The sequence below is a fragment of the Pyxicephalus adspersus genome, chromosome 8, assembly GCF_032062135.1.
Source record: "Pyxicephalus adspersus chromosome 8, UCB_Pads_2.0, whole genome shotgun sequence".
In the NCBI taxonomy this organism is placed as follows: domain Eukaryota; kingdom Metazoa; phylum Chordata; class Amphibia; order Anura; family Pyxicephalidae; genus Pyxicephalus; species Pyxicephalus adspersus.
In genome coordinates this window covers 44305333-44324158 of record NC_092865.1, presented here as the reverse complement: position 1 = coordinate 44324158, position 18826 = coordinate 44305333, and the positions used below count along the sequence as shown (strand labels likewise).

Genomic DNA, 18826 nt, shown 5'->3' with positions numbered 1-18826 from the left:
GCTAGATATAGTGAATACACAGTGTGGTAAAACATGGACGTTATAAGCTGCAGTCCGAGCCCCCAACATGGCAGTCGGCTGGCATTTCACGTAAGTGGCCAATCCCTTGCCGGCCAGGTTTGGGACTCTTTGTTTTATTGGTCTGCCGGCCATTAAGGGGTTACAGGAAGGGAGAAGAACAAACAGCAGCGATGCCCCCCAAGGGAATTTGTCCTCTCATATGGGTCATTATTCTGCCCAGAAATAGAAATTTCTATAAATACTCCGAACATTAATAAAATATCCCACACAGTTCCTGTGCTACTGGGAACAGGGGAATGGTGGTGGGGGGAGAGGTGATATAGGACCTTCATAGGCAACAGATAGGGCTCTATACTGGTTGGAGATTGAAAAATAGGGACTGTGCCCAAATCACATGTGTGGCGTGGAGGGAGGTGTGCAAAATATTGAAGATTGATCTTCAATCAAGACTGAAGACCGATATAGAGGTTTGCTGGGGGGGGGGAAATAAGACAGATTGCCAGGCGTGGTGCCCAGAGGAAGGGTCAATGAAAGGGGTCCCAACTACAGAATGGATTGTGACTGGGGGGCACTGACTGGAAAAGGGGTCAAGAATAGTAATGCCAGGCCCTGACCATCATCATACTCATTGCAGAACCACCCGTCTATGGGGATCTTCTGGGCCGACTACAGATATCCGATTGGCTGACATCCTGTACAATGAGATGATTTCGACCTGAGAATTGCGCTCAGCATGGAGGACAAACATTCGGTCAGCCTGGCGTCACCAGCAGAAGTTTCATCCTTCTGACAACTCCCATTGTTATACTTCACCCCAAGATGGTGCCCACCTACCCTCACATCGGCAGCTATGAAATATGTCAATCGGGGGACCCACAACCCCAGACCTGAGCTGGAGTCAGGGAGCCAATCACTCGAATACAATGAAATTGATTGGATGGAATCATTTTGGTCTTCACAATCACTGACAAATTTCTGTGTACACCGAACGGTCCACACCGACAAGAGCTTGTTGGACAGCCCATTGATAGGGGGTCCCCCATCTTACCCCATTATTAGTTTTACCCTTCATGGCAATATGGAGCCCATCACAATAGCCATCAATATTGAACTGTCCCCCAACAACATTATCCACTATTCTGAAAAGTCCACCCACAATATTTTGGGTTGTGTCTGTATGTTTGACCCCATTGGTGGGGTCAGGTGCTGATGGAGGAGGCTTTGCCCTCATTAGTGAGGTCAGGTACTGATGGTGGGGGATTTGCCCCCACATTGTGAGTTCAGCTGCTCATGGTGGGGATTTGCCCTCCTACTGGTGAGGTCTGGTACTGATGGTGGGGATTTGCCCCCTATTAGTGAGGTCTGATACTAATGTTGGAGAAGACCTGGCTCACCGTTCCAAGTCATCCTAAAGGTGTTTAGTTAGGGTTGAGGTCAGAGCTCTGTGCAGCAAACTTGACTTCCTCCACGCCAAACTGGTGTGACACCATGTCTTTATGGAGCTGGCTTTGTACCCCGGGGCACAGAACAGCATTGGAAGCTCCCCCCACAGACACAATATCTGGAATTGGATGAGATTTTTGTGAGTAGGAAGCTGTGCCCAGTACTTTCCCCCCCCAATAACCTGGTGGCAACAAACTACCTCTTTCTGTGATTATCTATGTCATTGTTACACACAAGCTGGTGACAGAGGTACTTACAGGCCTGCAGAGAGAAATGTTTCTTGTCAGCAGAGGGCGCTGCAGCTCCCTGGGTATTGGAGTCAATCTGGCCCAGCAAGTACTGGATGGAGCGCAGTTGGAAGCAAGGATCGGACAATAGAACGCTGGTGGATCGCTGGATCCTGTGGAGGAAGACAGACAGTGACAGATCACATGTACAATTATCCACAACACATAATAATATTGGAACAGGGACACTGAGCAGATTACTGCACAATGTGCTGTATCAGAAATAACCCCGTGGGTTCCCAATACTACAGACCAACCACCTCCAATATTCAGCATTAAGAACTCCTGAGCAGAATGTAGAGGGGAAATCCCCACCTACAACCAAAATTCTGTCCAATCCTCTCCCCGACAACTCGATTTGAGTGAAATAAACCCCCCCGATTGTGGATTTCTTTCACAACCAATCACTGGGATGAAGCTAAACAATGATAACAATCATTTCTTGTGAGCCATCTAACACAGCTCAGGTCTGGGACCTCTACTGGGGCACAGCACAGCGGGGCCCTGGGCACACCCCCAGGCTGTTGACTGGACAGAAAAGAAGCTGATAAGGTAATCTACCACTGTCAGCACATATGCATTGCCACAAACACTGATTGGCTTTTCCTATTGCTGCCCTCCTAGTCTGAATAGATTACAGGTGGATAATGGGGCAGATTTAGGTATTTATGTTTGCTGCATTTATTGCAAAGCTGCAGGACCAGGAAGTATTACTGGAGGACTACAATTCCCAGCATGCTTTGGCCAATGATTGGAGGCTGGCAATGGGATTGTCGCAGCTTCTTTCTGGTGTCTCTCCTGCATTAGAAGAAAATGAGGCTCTGGGGAGGCTCCGATCACTTCTGTCCATTAAACCTCACAAAGTGAAGCCAAGAGTGAGGAAAATACTCGCAATACAGTGCAGCCTGCACAGGTCCCAGGTCGCCATGCCCCCCCCCAGCCCTTTATTCGCAAAACTCGCATCACAGCGCAGGCTCACTGCTCCACCTGCAACCGTTTTACCAACAGGCTCCCTGCACCCCTCTGCCTTTCGGGCACCCCAGCTCTATACATTAACCTCACCCCATCTATAATTCCTTCCTGCCCCAATATTCCTCCTCTGCTCTGTAACCCTCTCCTGCTCCTTGCTGTATCTTCTCTCCTCCATCACTGCTCATCCATCATTTCATCTCCTCCATCAACCCATCATTAACCCTTTCCTGTACCACTGCTGCACATCTGCCCCTCTCCAAGCATCAAAATCTGTTAGACCCCCCATTCAGTTTTTACCCTTTTTACTTCAGAGACAGAACTTCTCACCCCCTATCTACCCCTGAGATCCCCACCCCACACACACAGCAAAGCGGAGGATTGTTTATTAAGGGAAGTGAATAGGGAATCCTCCAATCTCTGCAGCCCAGGCTAATAATCTTTATTAGAAATTGCAGTCATAAAAGATTTATGTGTGATGTCATTGCATTCCACACGAGTGCTGCTACTAATTGGTGGTAAGTAACCATTATAGGGTAATCACCATTATGATCACTATTGGGATGGCCCTTTCTCCCCTCTCATGGTTTTCCCACACTGTCATTCCTTATGATGGAGGGGGGGGGGGGGTCAGTGCCCTTTTTGTATGAAGAGCCATTAAGAACATCATTCGCGGAGGGAGAAGCGAGCGGCCAATGACGGAGCAGATGGTGAGATCCGGAGAGGGAGGGGGAGGAAGAGTCAGAAGTGCTCCCAGCACAGACAGCTTCAATCAGCGCCAGGAGTCCGGCATTGATTCAACTCTCTACAAAGTCTTCTTACTCACCGGGAGCCGGTATAAAGCTGCCACTTACTGCAGGGCATTGATCAATGGGAAGATGACTGACAAGTTCATATTGAGCAGAGATGAGGATCAGGAAATGTTGTAGATTTTCCATGTTGTCACCAGGCCGACTTTGTCCCCAGAATATTACAGACGGATAGAAGACAATGGTCAGTACACCAGCAGATCTACTCACCCAGAAGGAATTAGAATCTGCTGACTGACCGGCACCATGAGAATTAACCAGCGATGGACACAAAGCCTGATGGGCTTCCTGGTGATGGAAACTTTAGCTGGGCTGACTTCTGGTTGCCCCCACAAATGTATATGTGCTTCCGACCTCCTAAGCTGTACTAAACTTAACCTGAGAATGGTGCCGGAAAATCTCCCAGGCACAACAACCAGCATGGACCTGAGCCACAATATCATCGTGTCCCTTGGTGACGAGTGGCTGGCCAACATCCCAAAACTACGCGTCCTGCGACTCGGCCACAATGCATTGAATTCTCTTTCTGCCGGTGCCTTCCATAACGCCACCGAGCTGAGACATCTGGACCTCTCCTCCAATCATCTCCACACCGTCAGGATGGAATCTTTCCAGATGCTCTTCAGTCTGGAGGAACTTCTTTTATACAACAACTCAATCACCTATGTGGAGGAAACGGCCTTCACCCGCCTGGGTAACATCCGTAAAATCTACCTGAGCTGGAATAACCTGACCAGCTTTGCATTCAGCTCCATGCAGAATCTGACAAATCCCCATCTCCGGACCCTAGATCTGTCCTCCAACCAGTTTTCCGATCTGCCAGTGGAGGACGTTTCCTCACTTCCTGCCTTCATTAAAAATGGGTTGTATTTGCACAATAATCCGCTCACCTGTAACTGTGCCCTGTTCATGTTATTCAGCCATTGGGAGATCCGGGGCTTCTCCTCTGTCCTGGAATTCTCTCAGGAACACACCTGCCGCTATATGGGTAAGAGGAGAGCCGTCGTGCGGATTCTGCAGTCTCAAAGTGGCTTTGACAATTGCTCGGTGGGACTAGGACAAGCGATTCCTGAAGTGGCGCTCAAAGTTCTTGTTGGCAAACGGCTGCTGCTGAATTGTAACACCAGCTTGCCGCAGGAAAATACAACTTTCTTATGGATTTCTCCAGCCTACGACTTCATCTTTCCGCCAGGGAACAGCAACCAAAGTGTTAGGATTCATCCCAATGGAACGTTAGAGATTCCCAGTGCTCAGCCCTGGAATTCGGGGGTTTACCTGTGCATTGCAGTGAATAGAAGGCTGAGTTATAATGACACCCATGAGGTGAATGTCACGGTGCATTTTCCTAAACCTGAAGAATCCTTTAATACCGGACTCACCACCCTCCTGGGCTGTGTGGTCAGCCTGGTCTTGGTCTTCATTTATCTCTATATGACTCCATGCCGATGCCTCCGTTGCTGCTCCAAACCCCCGCAGACCCCAAGTCCCCCACAGGAGAGCAGCGTCCAGTCCTCCATCCTATGTGGGACCCCTCCAGCCACCGACGGATCCAACAGCCGCAAAGCTGGGGCCTGCCGCCACGTTGTCTTCCTGGAACCGATAAAAGAAGGACGAGTGGAGAAAAACCCAAAGATTCTACAGCTAAGAACTGATTCAGATTCTGCAAGCTCCGTATTTTCAGATTGTCCGATCGTTCAGACGTAAAACGTGCCAGTTCAATGGTCATTGCATGTCAGCAGTGCCAGCCGTTGTCCTGGCATCTACAGTGGTACAATCTGCCAGGGGCATGAAACTCCCAGTGATTGCATTCCAGTCCCTTTAGCTTATTTCAGTTAAAAAAAGCTTGTTTAGGAAATCCAATACTGAGAGGTGATTGTACAAAAAATCCCCAGAAACTCCTCAATGCGGGAATTCTCAGCAGGACTGAAGCCCTGGGTGGGGTATGGACGACCCGGGGCTGCACTGCAGTATGGCTGCAATAGCCTTCATGGCTGCAATAGAATTACAGCAACCCAATCCCTCCCAGTCCAAAACAATGATTCCTGCAGGAGAATTCCGACCTCTTGATATGCCGGCTGTCAGGAAATGAGTGGAATAGTCAGAGGCACGGACTTCTTTATTGCCCAGATCAGACACATGACACTCCATGAGCTCCATTATATGTGAATAGATGGACTTGGCACACCAGCAGAATGTACAGTCAGGATGGGCAGTGGGGGGGGATAGAAGGATCTGACAATCGGCCCTCACCTTGGGGCAGCTACAATAAGAACCCCCTCTGCTGCCCTACAACCACCAATCAGAAGATAAAAGATATTTCACCACACAGATATGGAAACAGACAGCTGTCAGGACTGGAGGGTAAAAGTGTCCGGCTGTGAGGGGGAGGAACCCTTTAATAGAAACTCTGAGCAGAGAAAAAAATAATAAAGCTGGGTGTGTATGTATTTCTACTTACAGCTCGTAGAAATACCCAAATCTTTCTTTATATCAGCCGCCTGTTAACCTGCACACAGCAGCACACTGGGGGGGGGGGGGGGGGGGGCAGTACTGGAAGGTTATCAGTTTATGACAGGAGGAGAGAGCAGAGTGAGAGAAGCTGATCACCTACCAGTGTGCTGCTGTTCCTGCACTATTCAATCATGGGGACTTCACTGACCAACTATGGGGACTGTAATCCTAAAGCTTTTTTTTCCTTCCAGAGTAATAAACAGAAATTTTCAAGGAAACTCGGTATGTAAAAATGTCTTTTTATCGCCTTTTTAATAATGATGGGGAGAGGCTTGGGGGGGGGGGGGGGTGGGTTGTGCGGTTTAATCCTAAATCCTGCAATGTGCTGTGTGTGTGTGGCGGGGAGGGGGGGGGGGGAATGTTAGAGACACTCTATGTGCCATTATCGACACTATGTTTGGCTTCTCTATGGAATCACCAGCACAGAATAAGCATGAAGCCAGTGAAACCACAACTCTAGCGTTGCATGCTTTTTCAGGGGCTGAAACCAGACAACTGGCAGCCCCAAGTGGTGATCAGTGCATGGAGCATCCACCAGGGCATCAACCCCCATCAATTGTGAGAGGATGCATGGATTGGCACTTTCACGTCTTCATTTTATGGTGAAACACTGAGGGATGAAGAGGGCTGGCTGAGGATGCTGGGATTTGTAGCAGCAGTGGCAGCTATTTGTCAGTGGGGGTTATAAAGTAAAACGTACTCAGTGATTGGAGGAAGTTGGGTCCAGTACACATGGAAAGGTTTTTTACTTCCAGTTCAATATGGAAATCTGATCTGAAGTGAATCTGAGGATTCGAAAAGTAAAATGAGAAGATGCATTTTCAGGTGGGGTGGGGATGGGGGGTTGTATGAGGGGTGTTTGTTCCGGGTGATGGGAGGATTGTTTGTTTTGGAAGCGCTGACACCTTATCCATAATAACAGATCAGCACAAATCTCACATCAGCGAGCTGCGGTTCAGCATCTAAGTGCTAAAGTGTTTTCCTGCATTAAGGCTGCGTCCCCTGGGGTCACCCCTCCTCCCATCCCACCCCTTCCAATCTGTACCCACCTGGCCCTCACAGCCCTCTGACAATACTGCAGTAAATCTCCCAGCATGCTCTGTCAGGCACAAAGGATGATGGGAGTTGTACGGCCACACAGACCCCAACATCTGCCCGGGGCGTCAAACTAGGGCTTCAGATGTGAAATCCACAGACACTGATACCATCCCAGGGCACAATCAGCTGTGGAGCCCCAAAACAATGACCAGGGCTGAAAGGTTTCCATAGATCAGATGATTTATTCAATAAATAATAATGGAAGCAAAACTGATCAATCAATAGAAGAACCTATAATTGATTTGGAATGCCTATTGGTTGCCTGACTGAGTGCCCCTCCTTCCTGCTTGTTATAGTAAAACAACTGGGAGCACTCCCATTGGCTGTTGGTTGCAGTGCATGAGTACCACTCCTATTGGTAGTCTGCAGCAGTGCATGATTGGGCTGACCAATGGGTGCGCAGCCATTGTGCTAGGTAATTAATATCAGGGTGTTATTTATCATTTACCTGGTTGTGAACCCATCAATCAAGGTATGGCCGTCTTACTGTTTACTACACACAAGCAGATCCGATGCCAATTGTGCGCTGGCCTGACCCGTCAGATTTTCTCATTGGAAGTGGAAACACCTGGCACACACACACATACAATATTCAGCCTTTCTGATCATTGGGATGAACACAGTACACAGGGAGATACACAGCAAAACAAATTCACAAACATTGCTGTGAGTTCATCACACACTACAACCACCAACGATGGGAAGAAATCTCACCGCAGTGCTGTAAATCCCCTGCAAGGGCAATTTCCATTCATTTCCTCTGGTTGGTTCACCTTTATCTTTCTATTAGTGTTTGTACAGTCGCCTAGCAGGGTCCATTACCAGCTACAGGTAGGTGGTACAAGGTCACCTGACCGAACCCGGGGAGTCATCCCTCTCCAGAGAACACCAGGACAGTACAGGCACACAAGACAATAACTCCCAGCGGATGGCCGCACCATTATATATCATATCTAAACCACTCCGAGTATCTCAGATCACAATACCACACAATACAAACAGGGACAGATGAATTTGTTCTGACTGTCATTACACAACATTCAGTGATTGCACAGATCAGGAGCGAAATACACAGCAGGCAAATAGTGCAACAACCACAGCACAACAATGCACAATTATACCGGGGGGGTCACCATAGTGCACAGTGATGGGAGAGTCTATGACACCAGCACACAGTGAACAGACATCAGCCTCACCTGTTGCTATCGGTTACAACATTTTTACAGGACAAAGCAGCAGATAAGTAACGTGTAAATCATGGTGTGTCCTCCTCTACATATGATACATGGAAAATGTTCTATACACACACACACACACACACATCACCACATCCATTTTATGAGAGTCAGACACTGGATTCACACCTGAGAGTCGGTCAGCCCTACACATTAGACACAGAACTCACCCCTGGGAGTCGCTGTCCACCAGTAGCCGAACTAGAATGCCAGTCACAGCCACCAGGATAGGGTAATGGTCGACACTCTCCAGGCCTGCAGAACAGAGACAAGACAGAGACAATTAGGAGAAGTGGGAAAACAGAGATATACAGTAATCATACATGGCTGAATTCTTTTTACTGACCTGGAAGACGCAGACTGACAACCCGATCAAAGAGATTCCTTTCCGCCGTCACACGGTTCAGCACCTGATTCAAAAGCTGCCAAAAAAAGAAAAAATCCAAGATTACTATTTATGTGCAGTGTGTTGAGGGACAAAATCCAGGCCGACCACCTACATCAAAAACACAGACACAGCTAACATCTGTATATAGCTGGCAGGGAATGCTGGGATCTGCAGTTCCACACACAGACGCCATAGGGCAGTCCCCCCATGCCTCAAAAGGCCCGCAGGACAGAGACAGATCCAATATTATGCCCTCCATTTATCTTTGTCTCTGTGTTCCAATATTTAAATGCAGGTTTACATATTCACCAACAACAATTATGGTACAGATTAAAAATATTTATTACACATTTTATTTACAAAAATTAGGAGCCATGTACATGCACCACATTATAAATACATCAAAATGTGTAATGACCCTTCATGCATTGTTTACCAATGCTTTTACTTTAATTGCTTCATCAGGGGGAACACTTGCTGAAGAGTCGTGTATTAATATGCTATTTATTGTCCTAACTTGATCAGGATGTCTGGATAAGAGACAAAAATGGCAGCAGAGTGGTATGTAAAGCTGCGTACACACTTGCAATTTTTGTCGTTGGAAAGGATCTTTCACGATCCTTTCCAACGACAAGGGAGTGCACGATGCATGAACGGTGCTGTACATACAGCACCGTTCATGCTCTATGGAGAGGGGAGGGGGAGAGCGACGGAGCGGCACCCTGCTGCGCGCTCTCCCCTTCCCATTGCATTAGGATCGGCTGTCGTCCGGACGATGGACGACACCGACTGTACACACGGCACATTTTCGCCCGATAATTGGCCGATGCCGATTATCGGGCGATAAAAATCTGACGTGTGTACGTAGCTTAAGAGAGATATATGCAGCACACCCCACTGGGATCTGACTACTGATCTGGCTGTTCTGGGAACAAATCTATGTTTACAACCTCAGATGTTCTCCTTTTTTATGGCACTGATGTTCTTTGAAATACTGTGATCAAGTTGGACAATAAATAGCATATTAATATTACAAGACTTCAGCGAGTGTTCCTCCTGATGAAGCAATTAAAGCAAAATGCGTTGGAAACAATGAATGAAGGATCATTACAAATTTTATATATACCGGTAATATAAATGAGACCACATTATAAATACTCTTTTCAATTTTTGTAAATAAAGTGTGTAATAAAAAATACATTTTAATCTATACCAATAAAGCCCCATAATTGTTAGTGAATATGTATATCATTAGGAATGTGGTACTGTAACATTTGGACCCATTACTAAATGTTTACTAATTGCAGGTTTGTTTACTCTCTTTAAAAAGATTTTCTTTTCATCGTAAAGGGCTTTTAATTCTACTCAGGAAGTGAAGTCACAAAGGCATCCCTGCAGATTCGATGAATGTTCACCTCAATGTAGATGTACACCCGTTACTGGAAGGCAGTCAGTTTGTATATCAATAAACATAAAATCCTTGTTTTCTGCTGGTTTTCTACTATATCTTCTGCACCCACTTCCTGTCCACATGCACTACAGCTATGGCTGTGTGACATTTCTTAAGACAGGATACCTGATAGTGGGGACAATGTCTTTGTTATGTGTGCTGAATGAACACCTGTAGCCTGCATGACAATCCTGAGTATTATAGGAGAGAACATTGTCAGCCTATATCAGGAATTGGCAGAGCAAAGACCTTCATCAGCATCACCAGGAGATATCCTAATAATATCATAGACTGATCATCCCCCTCTCCCCCTCGCCTCCCCAGCTAATCATAAACTGAGAATCCCCTCCGCCCAGATGATCATAGACCAGTGTTCAACCACCTGGCTGTTTTTGGATGGTTACTGATGAGTTGGGTAACAATACAGGGCCTGCCACCCACCTACAATTTGATCATAGACTGATAAACACACCCTCAAACCCCCGATGATCATAGACTGAAAACCCCTCCAATGATCATAGTCTAATAAACACCCCACCCCAGATGATCAGAGACTGATATACACCCTCCCCCCAATGATCATAAACAGATATACACCCCCTACCCTCTCTGATGATCATAGACTGAGAATCCCCCTGATGATTGGCCTTTCAAGGCACATCCAAGTTACTGGCAATATGGCCACAGGTGACAATAAGACAGAAAATGGCTGCAGTATGGTCACTGCTCAGATTCCCCATCAGAAGACTACAGATAGACTAGACTAGATATCTGATAGGAAGGAGGGCTGTACCTGGGCCAGGCGTCGGAGCAGAAGCTCCGAGGATGAACGGCTCCAGTCCAGGAAGATCTCTGGTACCAGAGTCACCGTCATTTCTAGCACCCGCAGAAGGCTGACAGACAGGTCGAAGCAGGTGGCACAAACTTTTAGCTGCCGACTGTCAACAAAGTTCCTCTCGAGACGCTCTGCAGCCTGCTGGATCTGTGAAATGGAGAGATGACACAATAAAGACCAGAAGCAGCATGAGCACCATTGTCTGCACCACATTCTTCCTTCTGCCCCTCAGTACCACCAATCATCCATTCTACCAACCGTTCTCTTCTTACCTCCTGAATCATTCCAATGAATTCAGAAAAAGCCCAGTTCAGCTGATTTAGGGCACTGTTCAGAAAGCTGGATGCCAATTCTGGGTCACCCCGCAGAAGATTCGCCATGTGACCCTGCAGCAGGGTGGACGGACAAGGTTCTAGGAAGATGGAGTAGAATTAGTGGACAAGAATCAGATGACTCAGCGAAACCCTGAAATCCCCCCCCCCAGTGGGTTAGACACTCTGCAACGTACTCTGCAGGCTGGGCAAGTTGGCATCCTCTGGTTTGGTTTTGAGCAGATGAGGAAGCCTGGTGTACCGATAGCCAAATCCACAACCCTGACAACGAAAGAAGAGTCAGCCGAGGACAGAGATACCAGCATTGTGGGACAAAGACCCAAACTAATCATTTCCACCAATGTATTTCTGATCAAAAACATGGCAGAGAACAATGACAAAAAAATAAAATAAAAATGTCCCAATAAGCAAAAAAAAAATCCACAGGGCTCTGGTAAGGTGTAAACTGTGCAGTAACCATAGCACCTCATCTCCTGATTAGACCATGGTCAGTCGATCTGATTGGTTGCTATTAGTTAATGCTCTTTATATATTTCTGCCCCAGCTTGTATAACACCAATAATTAAGGGGAAATATTACTGGGCAATGCATTTTTTGTTGAGTTAGAGCTTACACTTGTTTTTTACTGCTTTTTGGGTGATGAATCCAGAAATGACCCCAGTTTTTGCTATCACATCCAGTTTTTACGATACAGGGAACCCTCCATTTTTGTCAAAAAACATCCACATTTACATACAATGAAAAAATAATGAAATAATCTGAATGTACTGTTTATTTAAATTTCTTTTGTTCATATTAAGGATTTATTGTTTTTCTAAGACATTTTTTTTTACAGTAAAACATTTGAAAATTAATCGGGTAATTTACACGTATAGCTTTTCCTGGAGTGTTCAGTGTTAGGACAATCCCACCGGATGCTCCAACAATAGTCAGTCATCATATGTACATCCCATCTACCCTAATATCGTCCCTCCATGACCTTCAAATCTTGGTGGAATCGTTCACCTTGCTCATCACTTACTGCACCAAGGTTTTCTGGGAAGTTAGAAAGATGGCTTTGCAGGAATTGCACCTTGATGCTCATATTTTCTGGACATTTGCTTGTGTGTTTCCGAGAAAGTCCTTGACAATGGCTTTAAATGACAACCAAGCATTCTTTTCGACTTCTGACATTGTCCTGATGAAATTGTTATCTTTGATGAGCTGCCAGATCTGTAGACCATCAAACACATGGCTAGGAAATGCCAAAATTAGGTACTTGAAACAGTTTCCTTCAGTTGGCAAAGCTTTAACAAACTGCTTCATCAGACCCAGTTTCATGTGCAGAGGCGGGAATATAATAATCTTTCTATCAATAAGTGGCTCATGTAGAATGTTTGGATCGCATGGTTTTAGGGCAGATCTTGGAGGACAATTCCTTTCCACCCAATGCCTCTCAAGCTCTGCTGTCCCACATGCACAGAAAACAGAAATACTTGGTGTATCTGCTTTGCTGACCAAGAAGGAAACATACCATTTGAAGGTCAACACAGATGACCCAATTGTGTTGGTGATATTGCAACAACTCAATGACTCTCTTTATGTCTGCATATTCTTCACAAAGAGAAACTAAATGGCCAATTGGGACTGACCCAAATATATTGCCATTGTAAAGGAGGACACACTTTAAGGTCCGCTTTGAGCTAATCAATGAATATGCACCATTCAGTTATATATTGGAATTCCCCATTCCTCCATTAAACCATGTATGTTATGGCAATACACAAAGCCCTTGTCAGTTCTAAAGTACTGCAGAAATTTGCAGTACTGCAATTTCTCTGGTTCGAAAGTACGATACCTTCGTTCCTTTTTCAGGTAAGTTTTTTTCACGCAGTCTTGATGCTAGGAGTTCTGAAACCTTCTTTGATAGTCCCAAATCACTCAACTCATGCTGATCAAATCCCTTACGCATAGAGTCCTCTTCAATTTCAAACTCTTCATCATTGTTGTCACCTAGTTCATCACCATAATCACGTTATTCAAGAAAGGGTAGTGTAACAAAAACCGGCACTGGGATTTCATCTGAATGAGCCATTGGGCTTATAGCCGATAGTAGACTAGAATACTCTATGTTACATTTATTTTTGCTGTTATATCCTGAAGTTTTCACTATACAAAAGTAACAGTCACTGAAATGATCTCCTGGCTCTCGCCAAACCATAGGTATACCAAATGGCATCTTATCACGTGTTCCCTTTGTTCACATCTGTAAACCCTCGACACACTGTTTGCACACCTTATGAGGGGCCCAAGACTTATCTTGATCACCAAGTTTAACGTTGGAATATGCCAAATAGGCTTGTTCTACAAATGTGCTGATGTTCGCCCTTTGACTGGGAATGGTTAAACTGCCACAGATATAACAAAATGAATCAGGGTTGTTTAGGCACTACAAGAAACAGCAGAGGCAGACATGATCCCAAAGAAAAGAAATACGTGTCTAAGTAGAAAAAAAGTTTTGCTTATTCACTACGTAGAGCAGCGCACAACCTCTGACCACACTGTCTTGCGTGTAAATGAATAGCCTATACAAATCCACGCTACACTAATCTCATTAATATAATCGGTAGAGAAAAAACCTGACGTGACAGAAGAAAACTAACTGCACTTTCAGAATCAGCATACCTATTTTTAGTGTTAAAAAGATTAAAAATTGAAGTCAACCAAATATTTGTTCAAAATTGTTCCCCAGTGTAATTGTTTCGGAAAAAATGACAAGACATAATATTAGAAATACTCCATAGAGCCATCTGACCCCCCCCCCCGCAATCCCTATTACATGCATGGTCCACACTCACCCTCCACAGCCGCACCAGGATCCAATTTGTTTGGGCCCAAGGCCGCTGCTCATAGGGTGCCAGAAGACTCTTCATCATACTGATCTGTCTGCAGAGAGAAAAGACATTATGCACAATGATCACATACTACAGAACATGCATAAAGATGTATGACAGGTACACTGGGGGGGGGGGAAAGAGATCTGTGCAAAGCCAGTCCAAACCCCATTAAGATCAGAGCTGAGCCCATTAAGAGGCCATGTGTCATCCGACTGTATTTGGGAATTACTTGGGAGTTCTTGTTTAATAACCTTGTGTGGTGTGAATATCTCACATAACTTTCCAGACAATTTGGAAGTCCCAGCATGCTTTGTGTGTGTGACCAGGTGTTGATGTTTTGGGGATACTGCAATCCCATACACCAGATATTGGTTTGCCCCCTCATTAATACAGCTGTATCCATGTATGGTGTGTACAGAGCACACTCACTGCTCCTCAGAGATCCTCTCCACAGCACGGAGTGAATGAGGGTAACAGACGTAGCTGGCCAGTGCCTGCATGAGGGAGTCCTTGATGTCTGTAGTATGAAAAAATAGAAATGAAAACAGAGGGGAGAGCCAAGCAGGACAATAAACCATGAGAAATATATAGCAGCCATATTTATTAAGTTCAGAGACCTGGATATCCCTGCAGTACTCACACACTCACCTGTCCCCACAATACGCGAATCAGCAAAGTGTTTGGCTAATATGGCAGCCAGACGAGCCAGCGTATCCTCATAACCTATTAAGAAGAGAGATTTATAGTCAGGGAATATGAAAATCTGCCTTTATCCACAATGAAATCTTTTTTCTTTCATCCTGCCGGGGCCAATGTAACCCATCACAGCTAAGACATTGCTGATTCCCAGAAACCGTGGTGGTTCCAGGGCTGGCACATCGCTATGTGTGAGAGGGAGAATCAGATCTGGAACTAGAATCCTTTCTGAGAGTCAGACAATGGCTTCCTAAGCTGGACAAGAATTTCACTGAAGTTCAGTGTTGCTCTGACAGGTTCTCTTCAATGTCACCATTTTCCACATGGCAGCACAGTAGCATATTTCTGGTACCTTAATGTTCCCAGGAGACACACTCTGTGGCAGTGGCAGAATTACCTGCCTATGATGTGGATATACAAAAATGATGCCAGAAACCTGGGGCTGAAAATTTAATTTGTACATAACAGTTTATGTCTCTTTGATAACAGCAGAATATGATTCTTCCTCTGCACCATTGTCTTATTTGGGATTTCAGTGTTGAAACCAGAATTTTTTTAAGGCGGGTGGAAAGAAATTGCAGGTGGGTGGCAGCCCCTGTCACCCAACTCATCAGTAACCACCGGAAAACAGCGAGGTGTTACTGAAAAGTGCCGGGTTTTGCGCCCAGCTAAAAAAAAGCTGGGGAGAACACAGGGATTTTATACCCTAAATCAGTGTTTCCCAACCTTTCCTAAATCGTGGCATATATTTTACATTAGAAAAATCCCACAGAACACCACTAAACAAAAATGTCACAGATTAATTAGCTACCTGCTGCCATCTAGTGGAAGAGTACTTCTTTGTTCTGCCTATTACTATACATTGCTGGTATAGCCAAATGAAGACAAATTATTTGCAGTAAATAAATAATTTTCACACCAATTAACCAACATTGGATAATTTCTCACGGTACACCTGAAGATCTCTCATGGCACACTAGTGTGCCGCGGCACAGTGGTTGAAAATCACTGCCCTAAATCGATGTGATTTAGCAGTCTCCATTTTCACGGATACAATCCCTTAATTGTATCACTGATAACACATTCCGCCCCTCCTTCAACTATTTTTACTTATAAATTTATTTGGATCTACACAATTCAGTTGGATCCTCTCCTCAGGTCAGAACACAACACATTACATCCAAACACTCCGCAGTGAAGAGACCTAAAAGCATAGTTCTTTATTAAAGAAGGTGTCTGGATACCCTATTTCAGACACTTAATACAGCCTGTTCATTTGGCTTCACAAAAAGTTTGCAGTGCTGACACAAGGTTTTTTAAAAAGCTGCTTCATGGAAAAAGAAAATCCTGCCAGACCCAGCCAGAGGCTTCTAAGATTGCAGCATCGTCCTCAAACTCACCTGGCTGCATCCTGGAGACCAGAATAGGGAGACGGGCATCAACTGAACCGTGTAGACGCTAGATGAGACACCCCCAACTCAGGCTTGAAACAAAGGGGCATCAAAACAAGAAATGCTGTAAAATCCTGGGGGAATTTCTCATGTCTTTAGCACTCCTTGATTGTAAATACATCCAAGCACTAATACTTATTGGCTGATGCAGTAAATTTACCAGTGCATGATATACCAACTAGGTGCCTTCACCATATTTATTCAACGTACAAGGCCCCATACCGCTGCCCACACTTCAAGGTAGATTTATAAATACAAAAATTACTTCTGTGATGCCCAAATAAACTTTCAGTTTCAATTACATATATGTATTGAAGTGAGGCTATGGGGAAATGTCAGATCACTGCAGAGAGGCCACAGATTTCACACAGAACAAGGCTCCTTAATTGCGGGCTTTCTACTTGGGCTGTATAGCAAACCAGCTGTATACCGGTGCTCACTCATTGTTTTGATGTAATATATTAGGTGGATTTAAACCTGAAGTCGGAGTTGGGATAAAAAAAAACAAGCCAAAATTTGCCTTCTAATATAAATTCCTATATCAGTGGTGCCTATCACTATTTATATCTCTGGATCCCATGGGGTTGGTATCGTACCGGGTAACTCCTCCATGCTGCTCACAGGACTGAAGTAATTTTTCAGAGCATTGTAACTATTCATGGCCACATTCAGATAATACTCCGGCATGAAAGCGAAGAGGGATCCTGTCCGATCAGCATGCTCTATACTGCGCAGGCACACTTGCAGGAGCCAGTGTACATCTTCCATCTTCTCCTACAGAAGAGACAACAAAAGACAATGATGTGATCAGTATAATGCTTAGGATCAAACACCTAATAATGGAGCCATTGTGTGGGAAAGCGTTGCTTCCAATTTTCAGAATCTGTGTCTTTTCTCTTACTGTATTCCAAACAATATCAGACCAATAAAAGTGGCAGGAAAGTGGCAGAAAAATTAAAGGAGGATTACCTAATATAGGAAACCATAGCCCTAATTTAAAGTTTTAAACGAAGATAAGGATCTTTATTTTCTGCCATGTGAATCATAATGTCATTTAAAAATGAGTATATTTTTTAAATAAAAGGACCATTTTCCTGTTGTGTTATCTTTGTGAAATGAATCTTAATCGAAACTTCGAGTGTTGTTAGAGAATTTAGTTCCTCTGTCCTCAAGCTATGTACACATGTCCAACGGTTCTCGCCCGATAATCGGCTCAGGGGCGATATCGGGCATGTACAGCGCCAGTCATCCAATGTCTGACCGACCGTCCTGGCAGATCCACGGACAATGGACGACTAATGATCCTAATGCAAGGGAAGGGGGGGGAGCGCGCAGCAGGGTGCCGCTCCGTCGCTCTCCCCCTCCCCTCTCTGTATGTACAGCACTCGTTCATGCATTGTGCAGTGCTAGTTGTTGGAAAGGATCGTGAAAGATCCTTTTCTAATGACTATAATTGCACATGTTTAGGCGGCTTAAGACATTGCAATGGATTTTACAAAATGGCAGATGATTACCTTAGAGTAAATCGTGACATTTATCCAGGCCAGTCTTCTGCTCAGATGATTCAGCTTCTCGGAGAAAACCTGTCTGCTTTTTAGCAGTTCTTCCATGATATCTGGTCTCTGAAATAGAAGAAAGCAGAGAAAGTGGCTCTTATTGTGTACAAACAATACATTTTTTTTGCCCGGGAGAAACATTCATGTCTGTACAGCTGTCCCCAGCTTCATTTAGTGAACCATCCTGCCAGATCACTCAACAAATATCAGAAAAGATTACTGCTGTTTTCACAAAAGAAAGAAGGAGTAGGGTGCCTCCAGCTCGGTCTTCCACTTCTCCTCCCCACAGAATGACCAAAGCTGTCTGACCAGGTGGTCATACTACTGACATTGGAAACAATAAGTGCCTGTAAAAGGCTAAAAGACCTTAGCACACTGCCCCACCACTGATGTCCAAAATGTTACACTGTACTCTGCATGGATCTCATTCTTACCCTCTTTGGGCAGCGTTTAATTTTCTCTTCTGTGTCTTTTAGTGCTAGAGCGTATTCATTGACATCATCCGAGACACCGACCATCTACAAAAACACAAAGTGCAAAAGTAAAGTAATTTATCATTACAGCGTCTTGTGAGTCCATAGTTGCCCATTGGGGCTCCTCCAACACTCAGGGCAAGTGTTCTGTGAATAGTAAACCTTGCTTCCTCTCAAAGATTTTCTAACAGTTTCTGGGGCTCTATTACCGTGTTTCCCCGATTTTAGGACATGCCCATTAAGTAAGCCACCACCGATTTTTAAAAAAATAATTAAAATAAGACACTCACCCGTTTATAAGACAGCTCCAGATATCTGATCCTGCGTGTGTGTCCTTTATGCTGGCTGCAGCGTGTGTGTCTTTGATGCTGGCTGCAGGGCGTGTCTATTCCTGAG

At 45.0% G+C, this 18826-nt stretch overlaps 2 protein-coding genes across 5 annotated transcripts in view; one reads left to right on the top strand and one right to left on the bottom strand.

The window, feature by feature from the left end:
* Positions 1–18826, bottom strand: part of RNF123 (ring finger protein 123) — a 34339-nt gene that overhangs the window by 2640 nt on the left and 12873 nt on the right. For 3 of the 4 annotated variants that reach the window (XM_072420294.1, XM_072420295.1, XM_072420297.1), the window contains 12 exons: positions 18392–18475; positions 17916–18023; positions 16998–17175; positions 14903–14977; positions 14684–14771; positions 14216–14303; positions 11555–11639; positions 11319–11458; positions 11005–11193; positions 8720–8795; positions 8544–8628; positions 1722–1864 (listed from right to left, as the gene is read on the bottom strand). In XM_072420294.1, the coding sequence (XP_072276395.1) occupies positions 1722–1864; positions 8544–8628; positions 8720–8795; positions 11005–11193; positions 11319–11458; positions 11555–11639; positions 14216–14303; positions 14684–14771; positions 14903–14977; positions 16998–17175; positions 17916–18023; positions 18392–18475 (1339 nt within the window). Of the gene's footprint in view, positions 1–1721; positions 1865–7586; positions 7707–8543; positions 8629–8719; positions 8796–11004; positions 11194–11318; positions 11459–11554; positions 11640–14215; positions 14304–14683; positions 14772–14902; positions 14978–16997; positions 17176–17915; positions 18024–18391; positions 18476–18826 lie in introns of those variants that run through there. The other variant, XR_011921961.1, reaches the window with a different exon arrangement.
* On the top strand, positions 3442–5360 carry AMIGO3 (adhesion molecule with Ig like domain 3). Its single transcript, XM_072420298.1, has one exon. The coding sequence runs from the start codon at positions 3776–3778 to the stop codon at positions 5231–5233; it is 1458 nt and encodes a 485-aa protein (XP_072276399.1). The 5' UTR covers positions 3442–3775; the 3' UTR covers positions 5234–5360.

Excerpts from the sequence above, each read along its gene's own strand:
- AMIGO3 (XM_072420298.1), top strand. The coding sequence starts at position 3,776 with ATGAGAATTAACCAGCGATGGACACAAAGCCTGATGGGCTTCCTGGTG.